This window comes from Xenopus laevis, chromosome 8S (genome assembly GCF_017654675.1).
Source record: "Xenopus laevis strain J_2021 chromosome 8S, Xenopus_laevis_v10.1, whole genome shotgun sequence".
NCBI classification, from domain to species: domain Eukaryota; kingdom Metazoa; phylum Chordata; class Amphibia; order Anura; family Pipidae; genus Xenopus; species Xenopus laevis.
This window is the reverse complement of record NC_054386.1, coordinates 102,607,691-102,626,234: the sequence shown is the minus strand read 5'-3', so window position 1 is coordinate 102,626,234 and position 18,544 is coordinate 102,607,691. Positions and strand designations below refer to the sequence as shown.

The following is an 18,544-nucleotide window of genomic DNA, read 5'->3' as shown; positions in this document are numbered from 1 at the left end:
TCACCCAGCCACATCACATGGACTCCAGCAAGATCACATGATGAATAAGTAGAGAAACGGCACCCAATCCCTGACCCGGCACTCCGACAGCAATGATCACTTTCCCTCCAGCCTAGTTAGAATGTTCTACAGTAATTAACCTTTCTTTTCTAGGTCCAGAGATGTGTTCTTGGCCGGTTCCCCAGGACTCTTTGTTCAGAATTCCCATTGCGTGTGTTTGTACAGTGTAATGAGTCGAGTGGCCAGCGTTAAAGAACATTTCCTGGAACAGTTGAGCATTCGCACATCTCACTGGGGAGCAGGTCGGGAACAATTGAGCACAAGCGCCTGACAATGTGGATGGACTGGGGGGGGAGGTTGGACGGGTCAGGAGAGAGTTTCAGGTATCTAACACTGCAGTGAATTTATTCCCATGATTTAACTACAGATTATCCACTCCTTGAATTTATAATGTCATTAGAGTCTCAGAACTCCTGATAGTCCCAGATCTGATATTGTGTCACCTACACGCGAATGTCTGTGGCGAATCTATGCAATTTAACTGACACAGGGAGATAATGATGTCTGAATGTCTAACTATCCCCTCTTCTACTATTCTCCCTACTGCCCCACCTTGCTCTTCTAGTCCTGCCTCAGCTGGAGTCTTGCCCACAAGTTGCCTGAAACTGCCTAGTGTCGGCGACATCATGGTACTTGGCAGTCTAATCAGTTGCTGTAACCTGAAAGCTTGGCCACCCCTGCCCAAACCCTTGATGGGTTCCACCCAATACTCACTTGACTGTAAAGGTTCAGCTACCACACCCTTCCTTATACATTCTCAAACCCTTCCTATTGTGTTATAAGTTGGTCATGTATGATCAACTCCAGCTCTTAGCATGTAGAACTGTGGGCAACATTCACAATGGCACTGGTTTCTTTCCAACTCTCCATGTGCAATGGCACTGTGTGTGTTATGGATAGCGTGTACCTGTTAGTGCCTGACCCAGTTTCTCCATCTCTTTGTTGCCCACCTGGACATCTTACCTGAGATCCATGTAGCTGGAACCCCCGATCCTGGCCCTGAGCTATTTCAGCTGCCCACATGGACATTTTGCGTGAGATCCATGTAGCTGAAGCCCCCAATCCTGATGCTGGCCTATTTTAGCTGCCCAATTGGATATCTTGCCTGATATTTATCTAGATGAAACCCCCAATCCTGACCCTGGGCTATTTCAGCTGCCCACCTGGACATCTTGACTAAGATCCATCCAGCATAACTCCCTATCCTGACCCTGGCCTATGTCAGCTGCCCACCTGGACATCTTACCCGAGATCCATGTGACTGAAAACCCCAATCATCACCCTGGCCTATTTCGGCTACTCACCTGGACATCTTGCCTGAGATCCATCCAACTGAAATCCCCCAATCCTGACCCTGGCGTATTTTAGCTATTTACCTGGACATCTTGCCTGAAAACCATCTGGATGAAACCCCCAAACCTGACCCTGTCCTACTTCAACTGCCAACCTGTACATCTTGCCTGAGAAACCCTCAGCTGAAACCCCCTGGCCTATTTCAACTGCCCACCTGGATATCTTGCTTGAGATCCATCCGGCTAAAACCTGCAATCCTCACCCTGGCCTATTTTAGTAGACCCTGTCCTGCTGAGGTTCCAACTAGTCCATTTAGTCCACTGGCATTTACATCTGACCCTGTGTCCTGGCACCCCAGTCAACCTATCAAAAAACAGCGCCACCAGCATGGCGGACAGGGGTCTTTGTAAGAGGGCAAGACAGAATCATGATCCAGATTAGTGGACCCCAAACGAGGCACGACATGTCTTGGATTAGGAGTGGTTTTGGGCTGATAGGAGGCACGCTGGACTATAATAGGGCCTGATCAAAGGACAATACCTGCAGCTGACTGGCAGTTCTCAGCCACAAGTACCCCCAGCTCCTTCTCCATCAAAGATTTGCCTAACTTCAAACGGACCCTAATCTGTTCCCTTTCTCAAGAGTCAGCCAAATGGATGAGCTTGTTTTTGTTGGTTCCAGGGCAATTTGTCTTTTCTGGGGGTCGGTGGATAATCCGTCTCTCTGGCTGTATTTATTGTGCCAGGACCAAGCGGCATGAGAGCAGTTTCTCTTCTATATTTTACCTCTCCCCTAATTGCCCGACCTGCTGTGCTGAATTAGGAAGAGCTGAATTACTGGCCAACGGGGGGAGCCGGCGTTTATTTATCTGCTCAGTGGATCCATTATCTGCCTACAAGGAACTCGCATTCGCCTCCTGCTTTATTGCCTCCCAGCTCTCAGGCTGCCGCTGCCATTGTTTTTAATTAAACTAGAGACATGGACACCCATGAATGTGTAGCAGGGGTCAGACTCCTCCACTGAATTGGGGTAACCAGGGACAAGGAAGGGCAAGTGATTCCTGGGGTCAGGCAAGGAGAAACATCAGGGCAACATGATGGACAAGGAATAAACATGAAAGTGATGAGAGGGAAGAAAGCAAATAAAAGAGTCGGGAGCAGGCGGATGGAGCGAGGAAGATGATGAATAGGAGCAATTGGAGTGGGGGTTGGTCTGGAGATGCCAAAGGGCCAACAGGGATTGTTTTCTGCTGTCGTTCACTGGATGGAGGGTCTTGTAGTCCAAGTATGTCCATCTCTCCTGCCTCAACACATGGTAACCATCAGCTGGGTCTCCCGGGGCCCCCTGTCTGGCCGATCAGCTCAAGCCATTTCTCTTTCTCTTACACAACACCAGCCCTCCAGTAACCCCCTCCATAGACCCCCAATTAGCTGGTGCTCATCAGTTTTAACCTCCTCTTATCCAACTGCTGTATCAGTGCTGTACAACCTTTCTACTGAGTTCTGCAGACTCACTTTATGGCATATAGTGCTACCAATCCCTAGAGCAGACAGTAACCCTTCCAACACTTTCCTCTTGTCTCTATATATTAGGTACCTATCTAGTGTTACCAATCCCTATTTCTGTAGGGAAATGAGAGAGAGCAGACAGTAACCCTTCCAACACTCTCCTCTTGTCTCTATATATTAGGTACCTATCTAGTGTTACCAATCCCTATTTCTGTAGGGAAATGAGAGAGAGCAGACAGTAACCCTTCCAACACTTTCCTCTTGTCTCTATATATTAGGTACCTATCTAGTGTTACCAATCCCTATTTCTGTAGGGAAATGAGAGAGAGCAGACAGTAACCCTTCCAACACTTTCCTCTTGTCTCTATATATTAGGTACCTATCCAGTGTTACCAATCCCTATTTCTGTAGGGAAATGAGAGAGAGCAGACAGTAACCCTTCCAACACTTTCCTCTTGTCTCTATATATTAGGTACCTATCTAGTGTTACCAATCCCTATTTCTGTAGGGAAATGAGAGCAGACAGTAACCCTTCCAACACTTTCCTCTTGTCTCTATATATTAGGTACCTATCTAGTGTTACCAATCCCTATTTCTGTAGGGAAATGAGAGCAGACAGTAACCCTTCCAACACTTTCCTCTTGTCTCTATATATTAGGTACCTATCTAGTGCTACCAATCCCTATTTCTGTAGGGAAATGAGAGAGAGCAGACAGTAACCCTTCCAACACTTTCCTCTTGTCTCTATATATTAGGTACCTATCTAGTGCTACCAATCCCTATTTCTGTAGGGAAATGAGAGAGAGCAGACAGTAACCCTTCCAACACTTTCCTCTTGTCTCTATATATTAGGTACCTATCTAGTGTTACCAATCCCTATTTCTGTAGGGAAATGAGAGAGAGTCCATACATGTATGTTAGACATAGTCTTGTCTGTATATTTAGTATCTAATTAAAACTAAGCTTGGGCTGAGCAAACAGTAGCAGCAGAGGATGAGTTGGGCCCTAAGAGGAGCTAATTGGCCGGGTCAGTGAGAAGAGCAGAGACAGTGAATGAACAAACTGTTCTGGAACACAGAATAAATCTCTCGCCTTCGCTGCTTCTCCTCTGTATTATCAGTAATAGCAGCACCCGCTTTATATCTCTCCTACATTTTAATCAGCCGCCGTTACAGCCCACAGGCCCCTCACATACATCTCCCTGTATCGCCCCCGGCAACGCAAAGCTGAACTAACAGATTGTACTGAGATTGGCTCCTATCACTTCATTCCTTAAAGGGACACACAGCCTGCAGTTAAAGGGGAACTTCACCCAAGAGCTGTTCTTAGTATAATGAAAGAGAATCTCATTCTGAGCAATCTCCCTAATATCCATTAATTCCTCATTCTCACTGGGTTTATAGTTCTGTGTAACTGTCATTGTGTCTGTCCCTTTCTCTTCTCTGCACTGCTGCTTCTGACTCCTGATACAACTTCCCAATATCCATTCATTCCTCATTCTCACTGGGTTTATAGTTCTGTGTAACTGTCATTGTGTCTGTCCCTTTCTCTGCACTGCTGCTTCTGACTCCTGATACAACTTCCCAATATCCATTCATTCCTCATTCTCACTGGCTTTATAGTTCTGTGTAACTGTCATTGTGTCTGTCCCTTTCTCTGCACTGCTGCTTCTGACTCCTGATACAACTTCCCAATATCCATTCATTCCTCATTCTCACTGGGTTTATAGTTCTGTGTAACTGTCATTGTGTCTGTCCCTTTCTCTTCTCTGCACTGCTGCTTCTGACTCCTGATACAACTTCCCAATATCCATTCATTCCTCATTCTCACTGGGTTTATAGTTCTGTGTAACTGTCATTGTGTCTGTCCCTTTCTCTTCTCTGCACTGCTGCCTCTGACTCCTGATGCAACTTCCCAATATCCATTCATTCCTCATTCTCACTGGGTTTATAGTTCTGTGTAACTGTCATTGTGTCTGTCCCTTTCTCTGCACTGCTGCTTCTGACTCCTGATACAACTTCCCAATATCCATTCATTCCTCATTCTCACTGGGTTTATAGTTCTGTGTAACTGTCATTGTGTCTGTCCCTTTCTCTGCACTGCTGCTTCTGACTCCTGATACAACTTCCCAATATCCATTCATTCCTCATTCTCACTGGGTTTATAGTTCTGTGTAACTGTCATTGTGTCTGTCCCTTTCTCTGCACTGCTGCTTCTGACTCCTGATACAACTTCCCAATATCCATTCATTCCTCATTCTCACTGGGTTTATAGTTCTGTGTAACTTTTTATGTGTAACATTATTAGTGGGAGCTGCAGATCTCGGGGTTGACACTAAAGGTCCAAACAAAATGCACCCCCAATACAAGCAGTGCAGTTTCAGAACAAGCCACCAGGCTCCATAGGGAGTGAAGGGGAATGAACATAATCTACGACCCCCCTGACCCATCTCCCCGCGGGTATTGATTGCTACAGGCCTGTGGAATGTCACCGTATGGGGGAACAGATGTTCGGGGGGCCCCAGCACACTCAGATACAGACAGATGTTCCCCACACCTCACTCTCTGGATAAATAATTGGCATTTCAGAGCCCAACTCAGCGGGGCCGGAGTCTTTAATCTGCCCATGGAATTTTTATCTCTCTCATATTCCCTTTCTGTCACATCATCGCTCTTCACTCACAGACCAATACTCACCCTGCACAGATGCTTTTACTTACTGATACAGTGAAGCCAATCTTCCTTATGTACTCCCCCCTCCTTATTGGCTGGATACGAGTGTAAGCTCTTCAGGGCAGGGCTGTGTGATGCCACATCATTTATCTTTATTATAAGAACACTTGGCCCCTTGGTATTGCTACTGGTAACAATATTGAGCAAAGCAGCCCTGCTCCAGGTACGGTGAGATTTGTAGTCCAACAACAACAACAACGTACGGACTGGAGCAGTAAAGGGCAAAGCCGTAGGAAGGAGGGGAGGGAAGAGGGGGCTCTTTCTGTCATATAAATGCTCTTTATTCCCAGTAGCAGCAGCAGCAGAACATGTTCCGCAAGAGCAAATTGGCCAATTACTGAGCCTCCAATTCACTGAATGACTGGGAGACGCACGGGCAGAGAGAGGGGCAACGAGCAGCGAGGGGGGCGATTAGTGAGACGCCAGCGAGACGTGTGTTTTCAGCAGAGGGAGAATCTAGGGCAACTCTGCTCTGACAGTTTTATTTAACAGGCGGCCGTGGAGAATAAACCAGGGGCATCTCCTGGAAACTGGCACCAAAGGAAGAAATAATGGCAGCTATTAAGGTGCACTACATTACCCAGAAGCCCTTGCCAGCCTGCTCTGAAAGCAGAATTTTACCTGCCAGGGAACCCCCACCAGGAGCCATACCCAGTAAAGAAATCTTTATGGCAGTTTCACATTTTGGGGTTCTACACAGGAATCCCCTCCTTACGGTGCCCTGTTCTCTTGCCCGTCGTACAGGCGGCACGGCAATGGGTCTCTCAATCAGTCCAGGTAGCCCCACGGAGCTCAGTAGGATTGTGGGAGCCGGTGGCGCCTCATAGTGGAAAACACCCCCAGTAGGTCGATACTTGGCTTTTGTATGTTGCGTGGCTTGGGCCTATTTGGCATCAGGTTGGGTCCAGAGATTTCCCCACCAATACTCCAATACTGTTCTCCATTGGGGATGAAGAGGAATTGAGTGGCCACAACCCATAGAAAAAGTAAGTTGAGGGGATTGGGGACCCCCATTGTCACAGGTCTCTATGGAAAGGTTTGGAAGAGCCGGTCCTTTTCACCCATTTGTGATGCCGGCGCACTCCCCCTGGAGCCAATACGTCCTCACCTTGCCTTTACCCTGGGGGAACAAGAGCCAATGAGAAGGAGAGTCATGGGGAATCAGTGAGGGAGGTCAGTGACTTTATTCTATACTCTGATTGGCTAGAGATCCTTACAAGTCCTATTGGTGTCATTACCTTCATCTCCACGTCGCCCCTCAGCTCCAGAATGAAGCAGTTCAACTCCTCCAGGACACTCTGGGTGGCCATAGAGACATGAATCTTAAGGGCTGTGAGAAAGAGAATCATGTGTTTATATACTGCGGCCCTCCAGCATTTCAGCTACAGAAGCTGGGAGCTGTAGTTCAGTAGAGGCTGAATTTAGGGCTCACCTTCCCCATTGGATTCCATCCGTGACGCTGTGTTAACTGTGTCTCCAAATAAACAATACCGAGGCATCTTCAGTCCGACGACCCCAGCGCAGACAGGACCTGGGAAGGGGGTGACACAAATGTGACAATGGGGTGCTGTCCCCAGCCTTCTATTTCACCCTATAAATTAAGCTAAATATAATAAGACTCCTTAAAGTTCTGCCCACTGGTTCCCACCTGTGTGGATCCCAATCCGAAGTCTCAGTTGCTGGTTGGGCCGGTGCCGGATTTTGAAACTTCTAACAGCGTCCAGCAGAGCAAGGGACATGCGGGCGATTTCTCGGGCGTGGAGTTTTCCATTCCGCACAGGGAGGCCGGACACTACCATGTAAGCGTCACCAATGGTCTCCACCTGGGAGCGAGAGGGAGTGTGAGTGTGAGTGTGAGTGTGAGGCAAGATGTGGGCAATATTCTCATTTCTCACCTTGTACACGTCGAAATTGTCTATAATGGCATCAAAGCAGGTGTACAGGTCATTCAGCAGCGTCACCACCTGCAACAGTAACGGTTGGGAGTTATGTGGGGTCAGCTAGTTAGGGGGGGGTCCGTAAGTTTGAAAGTCTTGGGGTACCTGCATTGGGGTGCTCTCTGCTGATAGCGCCGTGAACCCCACAATGTCGCTGAAGTAAATGGTGACACTGTCGAAGGCTTCGGCCTGTACAGTCTCCCCACTCTTCAGCTGCTCAGCCACCGAGCTGGGGGAATAGGAGCACACAATGGCTGCTGGGGATTTTAGAGGGGTGCTAAAAAGATTTTAGAGGGGGTGCTAGGATAATTAAGAGAGATTCGAGGCTTCTAGAAAAGTTAAGGAGAAATTTAGGGAGCAAGCAGGAATTTAGAGGGGTGCTAGTAGAGTTTAACCAATTTATTCTGAGCAGAAGAAAAAAATTCCGGCTCCATTAGTGACTTCACTCTCCTTAATAAAGATGACTTGCGGGTTCAGTTACAACTGTTAATAAATCACAGACCTAATCCTGCTCACCGTAAATAACAGTTGGTCCGGGTGCTAGACGCCCCAGACCCTGCGCTCAAACTTTAAAGATCGGATCTCCACAGTCTTCAGTAGTGCATATAAATCAAAGTAAATGAAGTTGAACTCTTACCCTGCAGTCGTTGTGACCCGGGTGAAACCAGCCCCGAGTCCGTCTCTAGGGGGAACGCCAACAGCAACACAATGGAATAAAGGCAGTGCACTCCTGGGTTTCAAAAATTGATCGCTTGTCTCCAGGTTGGTTCAAAAAATGTTATACTTTATTTATTTTATAGTATCAATCTAGTAAACATAGCGTCTGAGGTCTGACGCGTTTCGTGATACAACACTTCCTCAGAGACCTCCAACCCAGGAGTGCACTGCCTTTATTCCATTGTGGTGCTAGTAGAGTTGCCACCCGGCTGGTATTAACACCTGCCAAGGCCGGGGCCGGTATTACAAATTTACCGGCAATGCAATTGCCGGTAATTTGTAATACCCTTTAAAAAAAGCCCCTGGCCTGCCCCTAATTCGAACTTACCTTTTTTCCAGCGATGTGCGATGTTGCTCCGCCCCTTTTGCGGCACACCGCGTAGCTCCGCCCCTTTTAGCGTCACGGACAGTCCACTTTTGGTGCCCGCCCCCCACTGGCCGGTAAAATTTTTTAATAAAGGTGGCAACCCTAGGTGCTAGTAGGACTAAGTAGAGATTAAAGGGGTGCTAGGAAGATTTTAGAGGGGTGATAGGATAATTAATAGAGATTAGAGAGGGCTAGGGGGTTAAGGAGAGATTTAGGGAGCAATCAGGAATGTAGAGGGGTGCTAGTAGGAATAAGGAGAGATTAGAGGGGTGCTAGGAGGATTTAGAGAGGTGATAGGAAAATTAAGAGAGATTAGAGGAGGGGCTGGAGGGTTAAGGAGACATTAGAGGGGTGCTAGTAGGAGAATAGAAGGGTTGGTGGAATGGAGAGGGACTGGAGGATTTAGACAGGGGGTAAGGGGCAGTGGGTGAGGGAAGGATGGGCAGCACAACAAGAGATATTGGCTAGTAAAAACCTCTCAGGGGCCAATAAGAGGGGGTTGAGGGGTGGATTCCACACTCACTGGGGCAGGATCTGGTAGAGCAGTGCCTCTGCCTTACGCTTCTCCTCCAGGTAGGCCTGTGTGCGGTCCTCCACCAGCTCCTCCAGGTTATTGGCATACTGCTCCATGCGGGACAGCAGGTTATCCAAGATGTTAGTGCTGCTCTCTCTGGGGGGGCAAGTTATTTCGTGTGACTTGGGGACAGTGAAGGAGACCAGGGCAAGGTCAGTGCATAGGGGGCACGTGCCAGGGCCCAACTCTCACCTGTTGAACTTGCGCAGTTGCACTTTGATCTGGTTGAAGTCCGGCCTCTCGAACTGATCCTCTGCCCAACATCTCTGCATCAGCTGCCCCAGCTCCTGGATATGGCAGTACAGGTTGGTGGAGGGTCGGAATATTGGCTTCTCTCTGCTCCTCACTCGCTCTATGATCTCTGGGGAGAAGGAGATGATTGTGAGTCAGGGGAGGAGGCAGATATAGGGGGGCGCAGGTCAGGAGGCCCATTGACAGGAGAGGATCTGATGCCAATTTAAGGATGTAGCAGCCATGATGGATGAGCAGAGAGGCCCCAGATATGAAAGAGAGTTTAATATGAGGAATATATAAGGGAGGAGATGACAGGAGGCTGATCTTACAGAGGAGTTAGCAGGAGCCCCGTATAAGAGTAGAGGCCAATATAAAGGGAAAGCTGACAGGAGGACAGAGAGGGATTAGGGGAAAGGCCACAACCAGTGAGAGCAGCACGGCCTGGGGCCGACATTTCCCACCTTTGGGACTGTACTCAGCATTGTCCATGTAGAAAACTCCATTGCGCAAGGCAACCTCCTGTAGGATGATCCCAAAACTGTACACGTCTCCTTTCTGGGTGCCCTGCGGGGGCGGGGTTTCCATTCTTAGCAGCTCGGGGGAGGTCCACAGTTTCTCTAGGGAACAGGAGGAAATACAAGAGTGTTAAGGATCAGTCTTATCTACCCCCATGCATGAAATGTTAGTGGGCAATTAAAGGGTAGATATAGGTTATGGTTCTACATAATTCAATAGTCACAAGCTGCCATGTTGCTCCTTGTCAGAGAAACAGGTGAAATCGGATCTATAAACCATAGGGAATCCAGTGCCTTATCCCCCGCTTCCTCTAGCTCCTTTAAGGGGGGTCTCACTAGCAAAATAGGCATGGATGTCCTCGGAATCAGGGGGGCAGCGGAAACTGGCAAGTCCGTAATCTGTGATCTTCAGAACAAAGCGACTGTCCACGACACAGTTGGACGATTTGAGGTTCCCGTGCGACACAATGACGCTGTTGTGCAGAAAGAGCACCCCCTGGGGAGAGATTGGGAGAAAAGGTGGATTGAGCGGCCACATCTAAACACAATCGACATCATAGACTCATGTTTGCACCCTTTGCAGCAATGCCATTGAGCAAGGATTAATACAGAACATTGTATCTGCTCCCCCTAGTGGCACAATGAAACCTCTATTACTGCAGAGTCTTATTTCCAACCCCATGGCCCCGCCCCCACGTTACCTTTATGATGTCATTAATTAGTGAGTATCTGAACATCCAATCCAGCGTGATGCTCTCATTCTCCAGAATGTCCTGCAGAAACACACAGGGGTCAGTGTATGACAATACTCTCTGCAGCCATTGGGGGTGCTAGACTAGTGGGGTACCTGCAAGCTGCCCCTGGGGCAATACTCTGTCAGGATGCAGATGTTTGGGGGGTCAATGCAGGAGCCAACGAAGCGCGTGAGGTGTTCATTCTGCACATCTCTCATCTAGAAAGGAAGATAAACAAGGGTTAAACTACCTGGAAAACAAATCCAAGAGGCTCAACAAAGTCTTAATAATTTATCAACCAGTGGGAAATTCAGCAGATCAGTCGGGCGAAGGTTTAACTCTTATCTACTCATCTGGGGAAAAGGGGGGCCGGTTAGCAAAGACTGAGGCTGAAATGACACACAATCCAGTGGGGAAATAACTGCACGATTGTATTACCCAGTGCGAAAGGATAAGAATGGGTAGGTAAGGGTTACACAGTTTCTACTTTACCATATAAGAAAGAAGGGGAGAGGGAAGGCAAGGGTTAAATGGTCCCATACCCATTTGGCAAAGGATGAGGGAGGGCAGGAAAGGGATTCACAGTTCCATACCCAGTGTGAAAATGGTGAGCAAGGGTTAAATGGCCCCATACCCAGTGTGGAAAGGGGAGGCAAGGGTTAAATGGCCCCATACCCAGTGTGGAAAGGGGAGGCAAGGGTTAAATGGTTCCATACCCAGTGTGGAAAGGGAAGGCAAGGGTTAAATGGTTCCATACCCAGTGTGGAAAGGGAAGGCAAGGGTTACATGGTTCCATACCCAGTGTGGAAAGGGTTAATCGATCCATAACTAGACTGTATAGTATGAGAGTGGCTGGACAAGTTTACATGGCTCTACAGCCAGTGGAATAAGAATATGAGAGGACAGGCAAGGGTTAATCAGTTTCAAACCCAGTAGGAAAGAAATATAGTGGCCAGACTGGGGTTATATAATTCCAAAAGAATGAGACTGGGAGGCATGGGTTAAATAGTTCCATACCCCATTGAGAAAGGATGGGAGAAGGAATGCAGGGGTTAAATGCTTCTATCACCACTGGAGAAGGATGTGAATGGGTAGTAAAGCATAAAGGGTTAAAGTCCAGAGGGGAAAGGATCAGACAGGGCTGGTAACGGATATTGGTTCCAAACTCAGTAACAAAAGGTGAAAGTGGTCAGGATAGGGTTAAATGGCTCCATGCCCAACGGGGAAATATTTCAGCGTGTTCGGCAAGTGTTTCATTATCCTGACCAGTGGGGTAAGTATTGCAGTGGCAGGTAAGGGTTAAATGGCTCCATATGCAGTGGGGGGGGTGAGAGTGGGTAGGCAAGGCTTCCTCGCCCAATGAATAGAGAATGAGAGCGGGTAGGTAAGGGTTACACAGGTTCCATGATAACAGTGGGAAGGCAAGGCTTGGGGGCAGGGTGAATGGGTTAAATGGTTCCACACTCTGTAGGCAGGCAAGGGTTACAAGCAATGGTCCAATGATCTTATAACAGTTGGAATAACTAAGAGAAGAGAAAGAAGCCAATGTGTTAGTGCACCTTGAATTTAACTCTTGCTATTAAATGCCATTCTACAGGCACAGGTGCATTCTGGGAGCCTCGGTAACTGCTGGCAACAATGATGAATAATGCCGACCCCAATGATTTCTGCCCATTGCCCCAAGAAGCAGAGAAATGCCATCCTCACCCACCCCCGGCATGGGCACAGGTTTCTCCTAAAATACATCTGGGTCACATCAAGATGATCCGATTGTGTGGCCACCGTCATATCAAATGGAAATACAATAGAGAGAGGAGAGAATGGAACCCCCTAAGCACAAGGGCCGTAAAGAGAAGAAACAGCTGGAGGGACCCACACGCCGGACCCCCGTATCCCCTGGAATAAATCTCCCAAATTGTCCTGCTGCTAAACCAGTGTCTTGTCCACTCCAGGAGGGAGCGAGCGAGTCGGGGGAGGTGGAAGTGATTCTCCCTCAGGGGCGTCTGGATTTTAGTGAAATGTCAGGGCCGGTTCTGATTAATATTGGGGCAGAGCAAATAACATTTTCTACTGAAGAGAGAAGGGAGGGAGAGGCACCAAGAGAGAGAAGGAGAGTGAGAGAACAAGGAGGAACCTCAGGAGATGCTCCTCAGCTAAACCATTAATAGTCCTCAGGCTGTTGTGTGACTTCAAATCCCACCACCCTCCAAAATATACTCAAGTTGCCTGGGAGTCCGATGGAAAACCCCCTAATAAACTACTATGAAAGGACAGAGAGATCTGGAAGAAAGTGCAAGAAGGAGACCGCCCAGGAAATCCCAACTGCCTGTCTCTCCCCACAGCAGGACTCAGCTGGACTCTCAGGAATGAGGGAATCTGCACAGGGACATGTCTAAACACGTGTTGAGTGAGGAGACCACTGACCATCCCACTGAGGTTAAGTGGAGGGGAGCCCAGACCATAAAATCAAGTTGTTTATAGGATTTTGTGAATCGTCAGCAGCTTTTCTCTGGGTCGGGAGCCAAGAAAGTGTCTACAATGAGACAGGTCCCAGATGGTCAGCACTGGGCAGAGGAAGGGAGGGTTACATTGCTGCTCTGGTCACTTGAGATGAAGAGATTACAGTTCCCCGATCATTTAGTGGTCATCAGGAGAAGCTCAGCTGTTCCTTACGTGTTTCAGCTCAAACAGGACCTTGCGAGTCAACTCTATCCGCTTGCGGTTTATGTGTTTAACGGCGATGATGTTGCCCTGTGGGGAGAGGATGGGTAGAGTGAGATAGTGGGGTGTCCTACAGAATTGGTCACCAATTCAAAAGGTCTGCAATAGTCACAATGGGGATGACTTCCGATACAAGAATCAAAGGGCTGGATGTTACCTTGTAATATGCAGTCTTGGCATAGATTTGGAATTGACCTTCTGTGGTGAGCAGGGAGCCATAGTTCGAGCCTCTCTGTAGATAGAAGAACACATTTATATAGTACTCTAGATATACATATCTCCCTATGGAGGAAGAGCCTCATAGCTCTAGATGGACCATGTCTATCAAGACCTTGTGGTTGAGGAATCTACAGCAGCCAAGATTTGGGGGTTGCATATGATGGGACTGAAGATTAAAGACCTTTGTGATGAAGTATGAAGGAGCCATTGTTGAGTTGAAAATAAGTGGACATTTGCTTAGAAGAATGTTGAATTCAAGGTGAGGAACATAAACAGGCAGATACATCCAGAATTAATATGTTGATGAAAAGATGAAGATTTATGAAGTTAAAAAAAGTTGAGGAAGCTGAAGTTTGGATGAAGACATTATGATGTAGGAGATGAAGAAGATCATGTCAATAAGGTAGAATGGAAAAAGAAGTGGCGATGGATTTGAATAACAGAGACAAGTAAGAGAGAAGAGTTTAAAGAGTCAACGACTGGCTGAAGATGCAAATGTTCTAGATCAAGAGACGATGAAGATCAGGCAGACAGAGTTAATGTTTGGGTAAAGCAGTAGGGTTGTTGCAGTGGAGGTGGCCAGTCAAAGACTGGGTGAAGATGTGGAGATGTTGTAGATCAAGAGACAAGGAAGACCAGGCAGACAGAGCTAATGTTTGGGTAAAGCAGTAGGGATGTTCACTGGAGGTGGCCAGTAGGACCAATGAAAGAAGCAGAAAATGATGGTAAAGTGTTGGTAAAGAGGTGAAGAAGGCAGGGAGACTGGGACAAAGAGATGAAGACATGTAGAAGACAAGTACATAGAGATGATGAGGAGATTTGGTGAAGGGCAAGGCTGGTGGGGGTGAAGCTGGTCTGATATGGTCTCCAAGCATTACTGCTCAAAGACCTTCCCTTAAGCCTCTGGAGAAGGAACCTGTGCAGTGTACAGCCCCTCACCTGCCAGATCATTGTCCCTTGCTGGTCACCTCACCTGCTCTGTTGGACTTATGGGACAGTTTTAGTTTTGCAATGCTTGATGGGTATTTTCCATTTAGAAATAAGGCAGCAAGCACCTCGTATTTTCTCAGTCTGAGAAGAACCAGACACTGCACCCTTCAGCCTCACTGTGTGCCACACGTTACCCAGCCCCAGTGCACTCTGGGAATATGAAGAGCTTGGCCTGACCTTTTCATTAGCCCTTGTCAGGAAACAGGATGGCTAAAGGGCACAACCACACGCCAATGTAATGGGGGTTTCCAACCTTCATCCTTTAGCCGTTGGCAGGACCCAGAGGTCTAATCACCCCTTTTTGAGATTTTTTAGGGAGTGCCAGAAGGCCCTGGTAGTTCTAGTCAGCAGGGGGTGTATAAGTTGGTGGGAATCTTCTGGAACTGTGGGTGGTGGGGGAAAGTTGGGTCTGGTGGAGGACTCCCCTTCCTACAAGCACAGATGAATATGGACGGACAAAGAAAGGGCCCCCCTATTTATTGAGAAGCTGTTGCTAGGGCTCGGGGGGTTGTTACCAGTGATAAGGTAAGTTTGCTGCCTGCCCTGCGCAAGTTCTTCTCCAAGTTGCTGCTCTGAATGTCCTCCCAGCGGATTCGCCACAACTCTGCCGCCAGTTCCTTCTCCAGCCGGAGTTTCCTGCGGGATTAGGGGGGAAACGCCAAGAAGATGAAGGGGGGGGGGCATAATCATGGGGTGAAAGATTCATTTCATTTGTGTTGATTCATAAAAAAAGGCAAATTACAAAAAAATGCTGCTCAATGTCTGGATTCAATGTAAAATGATTTAAGGAACCAGCGCAAGAAAATTGAAGTTGAATTTCCCCTTTAAGGCCAATATATGTGTGAGTAGCAGAGTAGCAGGGAATACAACTCCCCGCAGCTCATTTCCAAATTCCATCCCGGCTAAACCCACAGCAAAAACACTGGGATCTCCCAAGACTCCCACCATAACCCCCCCAATTGGTTCAACAGCTGAAGTTAAACTGAGATTCCATCCAATGAGAGCCTCCGCCTGCAGCTGTCATGGTAACGAGGTCACAGAGGTCTGCAGCCACCTAACGAGGTCTCCCATGATGCACAGCAGCCAACTGCCCCCCCCATGTCTATACAGGGGCCAACAATGAATAATCCCCCCTCTCAATCCATAAACACATGATATTCTGTATATACAGGAACAGCTCTGTATATAAACATGTAGAGTGGGAGGAGTTACCTGTATATTCAGTAGGGATGCACTGAATCCACTATTTTGGATTTGGCCGAACCCCTGAATCCTTTGTGAAAGATTCGGCCGAATACCGAACTTAATCCGAACCCCAATTTGCATATGCAAATTAGGGGTGGGAAGGGGAAAAACTGTTTACTTCCTTGTTTTCTGACAAAAAGTCACACAATTTCCCTCCCGCCCCTAATTTGCATATGTAAATTAGGATTCGGATTCGGTTTGGCCAGGCAGAAGGGTACGACCAAATCCGAATCATGCTGAAAAAGGCCGAATCCTGGCCGAATCCCAAACCGAATCTTGGATTCGGTGCATCCCTAATATTCAGGTGAGTTACCTGTATATAAAGATGGAGGGAGGAAGGGAGAGGAGGGTTACCTGTATATAAAGATGGAGGGAGGGAGAGGTGAGTTACCTGTATATAAAGATGGAGGGAGGGAGGGAGGGAGGGAGGGAGGGAGAGGAGGGTTACCTGTATATAAAGATGGAGGGAGGGAGAGGTGAGTTACCTGTATATAAAGATGGAGGGAGGGAGGGAGAGGAGGGTTACCTGTATATAAAGATGGAGGGAGGGAGAGGAGGGTTACCTGTATATAAAGATGGAGGGAGGGAGGGAGAGGTGAGTTACCTGTTACCTGTATATAAAGATGGAGGGAGGGAGAGGTGAGTAACCTGTATATAAAGATGGAGGGAGGGAGGGAGAGAGAGGTGAGTTACCTGTATATAAAGATGGAGGGAGGGAGGGAGGGAGAGGAGGGTTACCTGTATATAAAGATGGAGGGAGGGTTACCTGTATATAAAGATGGAGGGAGGGAGATGAGGGTTACCTGTATATAAAGATGGAGGGAGAGTTACCTGTATATAAAGATGGAGGGAGGGAGAGGTGAGTAACCTGTATATAAAGATGGAGGGAGTGTTACCTGTATATAAAGATGGAGGATATAGTGATGATCAGGAGGATGAGGCAGATGACTATAGACATGATCTCCAGGATAGTGAAAGTGGCTGTAAGGAGAGACACAGAGAGGTCAGACAGTAACACTGCGCCCCCATATAACAGTCGATATAATGTGTGTGACCCCCCAATCAGCACCTACATTTCTTGCACTCGGGGTTACTCTGATCAAATCCGCAGGGGGGGACATCCCTCGGGATCCGCTTTCCTGGCCACTGGATCTCCCTCCCCGGCACCGCCATGATCTTCCTCAGCGTCCCATTGTAATGAGACACAATCTGGGGGAGACACTGACATTAAAGGGCAAGTTGCTGGGGGACATCACCCTGCTGGGACCCCCGATTCCTCACCTGGAATGTTCCGTGGGCTTCATACATGTCCCACAGGGAAAAGTCATTCTCCCGGTCACCACTGTCATCGATCTTCACAAACCCAGAAGCCCCTGCGATACAAACACAAAGAAAGGGCAAGTTAAACCAATACTTCATATATAATATTCAGGGGCCCCACAGCAAATATTGAGGGACAGTTATTGGGCCACAGAGTCGGGGGAAAGCTACACAGGGAGGGGAATTCTGGGAAACTTTAAATAACTAAGGAGATGTAATAATGTGACAATATAAAGACTCAGCTCTGAGTATCACTCATGTATTATAAGGGATAATGTACCCCCTACTGTAAATGATAAGGATATTAGAATTCACTGAGGGGTTGTTCTGTGACCATATAAAGGCACAAGGCTGCAGGCTGAGTTATACAGGGAACTCTGAGTATCACTCATGTATTATAAGGGATAATGTACCCCCTACTGTAAATGATAAGGATATTAGAAGTCACTGAGGGGTTGTTCTGTGACCATATAAAGACACAAGGCTGCAGGCTGAGTTATACAGGGAACTCTGAGTATCACTCATGTATTATAAGGGATAATGTACCCCTACTGTAAATGATAAGGATATTAGAAGTCACTGAGGGGTTGTTCTATGGCCATATATAAGGCACAAGGCTGCAGGCTGAGTTATACAGGGAACTCTGAGTATCACTCATGTATTATAAGGGATAATGTACCCCCTACTGTAAATGATAAGGATATTAGAAGTCACTGAGGGTTGTTCTGTGACCATATAAAGACACAAGGCTGCAGGCTGAGTTATACAGGGAACTCTGAGTATCACTCATGTATTATAAGGGATAATGTACCCCCTACTGTAAATGATAAGGATATTAGAAGTCACTGAGGGGTTGTTCTGTGACCATATAAAGACACAAGGCTGCAGGCTGAGTTATACAGGGAACTCTGAGTATCACTCATGTATTATAAGGGATAATGTACCCCCTACTGTAAATGATAAGGATATTAGAAGTCACTGAGGGGTGTGTGACCATATAAAGGCACAAGGCTGCAGGCTGAGTTATACAGGGAACTCTGAGTATCACTCATGTATTATAAGGGATCATGTACCCCCTACTGTAAATGATAAGGATATTAGAAAGCTACAGCACAAGTCCATATGTTTCTATAAGCTTTGGGGTCTCACCGTAGAAGGATTTATTTCGCATGTGACTGGTGATGGCGGAGGCGTTGTTCATGGTGTAGCCGTTAGTTCGGGTCTCATTGACGGCGTGAGCATATAGTAGTACTGAGTCATGGAACGACGCTGCAAGGACATTCATCTGCAGACAAGGGGCAAAAACAAATGTCTAGTGGTTGAACGGTGACAAACATCAAGCAGTTCCCAGGGCCGTTCTCAGAAACTTGGGGTGATT

The 18,544-nt window shown here is 47.5% G+C and overlaps 1 protein-coding gene across 1 annotated transcript in view; it reads right to left on the bottom strand.

The window, feature by feature from the left end:
- Positions 1 to 5,663: 5,663 nt before the first annotated feature.
- npr1.S (natriuretic peptide receptor 1 S homeolog) overlaps positions 5,664 to 18,544 on the bottom strand; it is a gene marked incomplete in the record, with an annotated part of 29,646 nt that continues 16,765 nt past the window's right edge. The window contains 19 exon segments of the mRNA NM_001087893.1: positions 5,664 to 6,713; positions 6,832 to 6,923; positions 7,026 to 7,124; positions 7,242 to 7,416; positions 7,489 to 7,557; positions 7,636 to 7,759; positions 9,138 to 9,284; positions 9,381 to 9,549; positions 9,884 to 10,037; positions 10,272 to 10,433; positions 10,639 to 10,710; positions 10,785 to 10,889; positions 13,345 to 13,422; positions 13,550 to 13,624; positions 15,144 to 15,237; positions 16,743 to 16,827; positions 16,920 to 17,055; positions 17,128 to 17,219; positions 18,316 to 18,451. Of these exon segments, the coding sequence (NP_001081362.1) occupies positions 6,651 to 6,713; positions 6,832 to 6,923; positions 7,026 to 7,124; positions 7,242 to 7,416; positions 7,489 to 7,557; positions 7,636 to 7,759; positions 9,138 to 9,284; positions 9,381 to 9,549; positions 9,884 to 10,037; positions 10,272 to 10,433; positions 10,639 to 10,710; positions 10,785 to 10,889; positions 13,345 to 13,422; positions 13,550 to 13,624; positions 15,144 to 15,237; positions 16,743 to 16,827; positions 16,920 to 17,055; positions 17,128 to 17,219; positions 18,316 to 18,451 (2,127 nt within the window).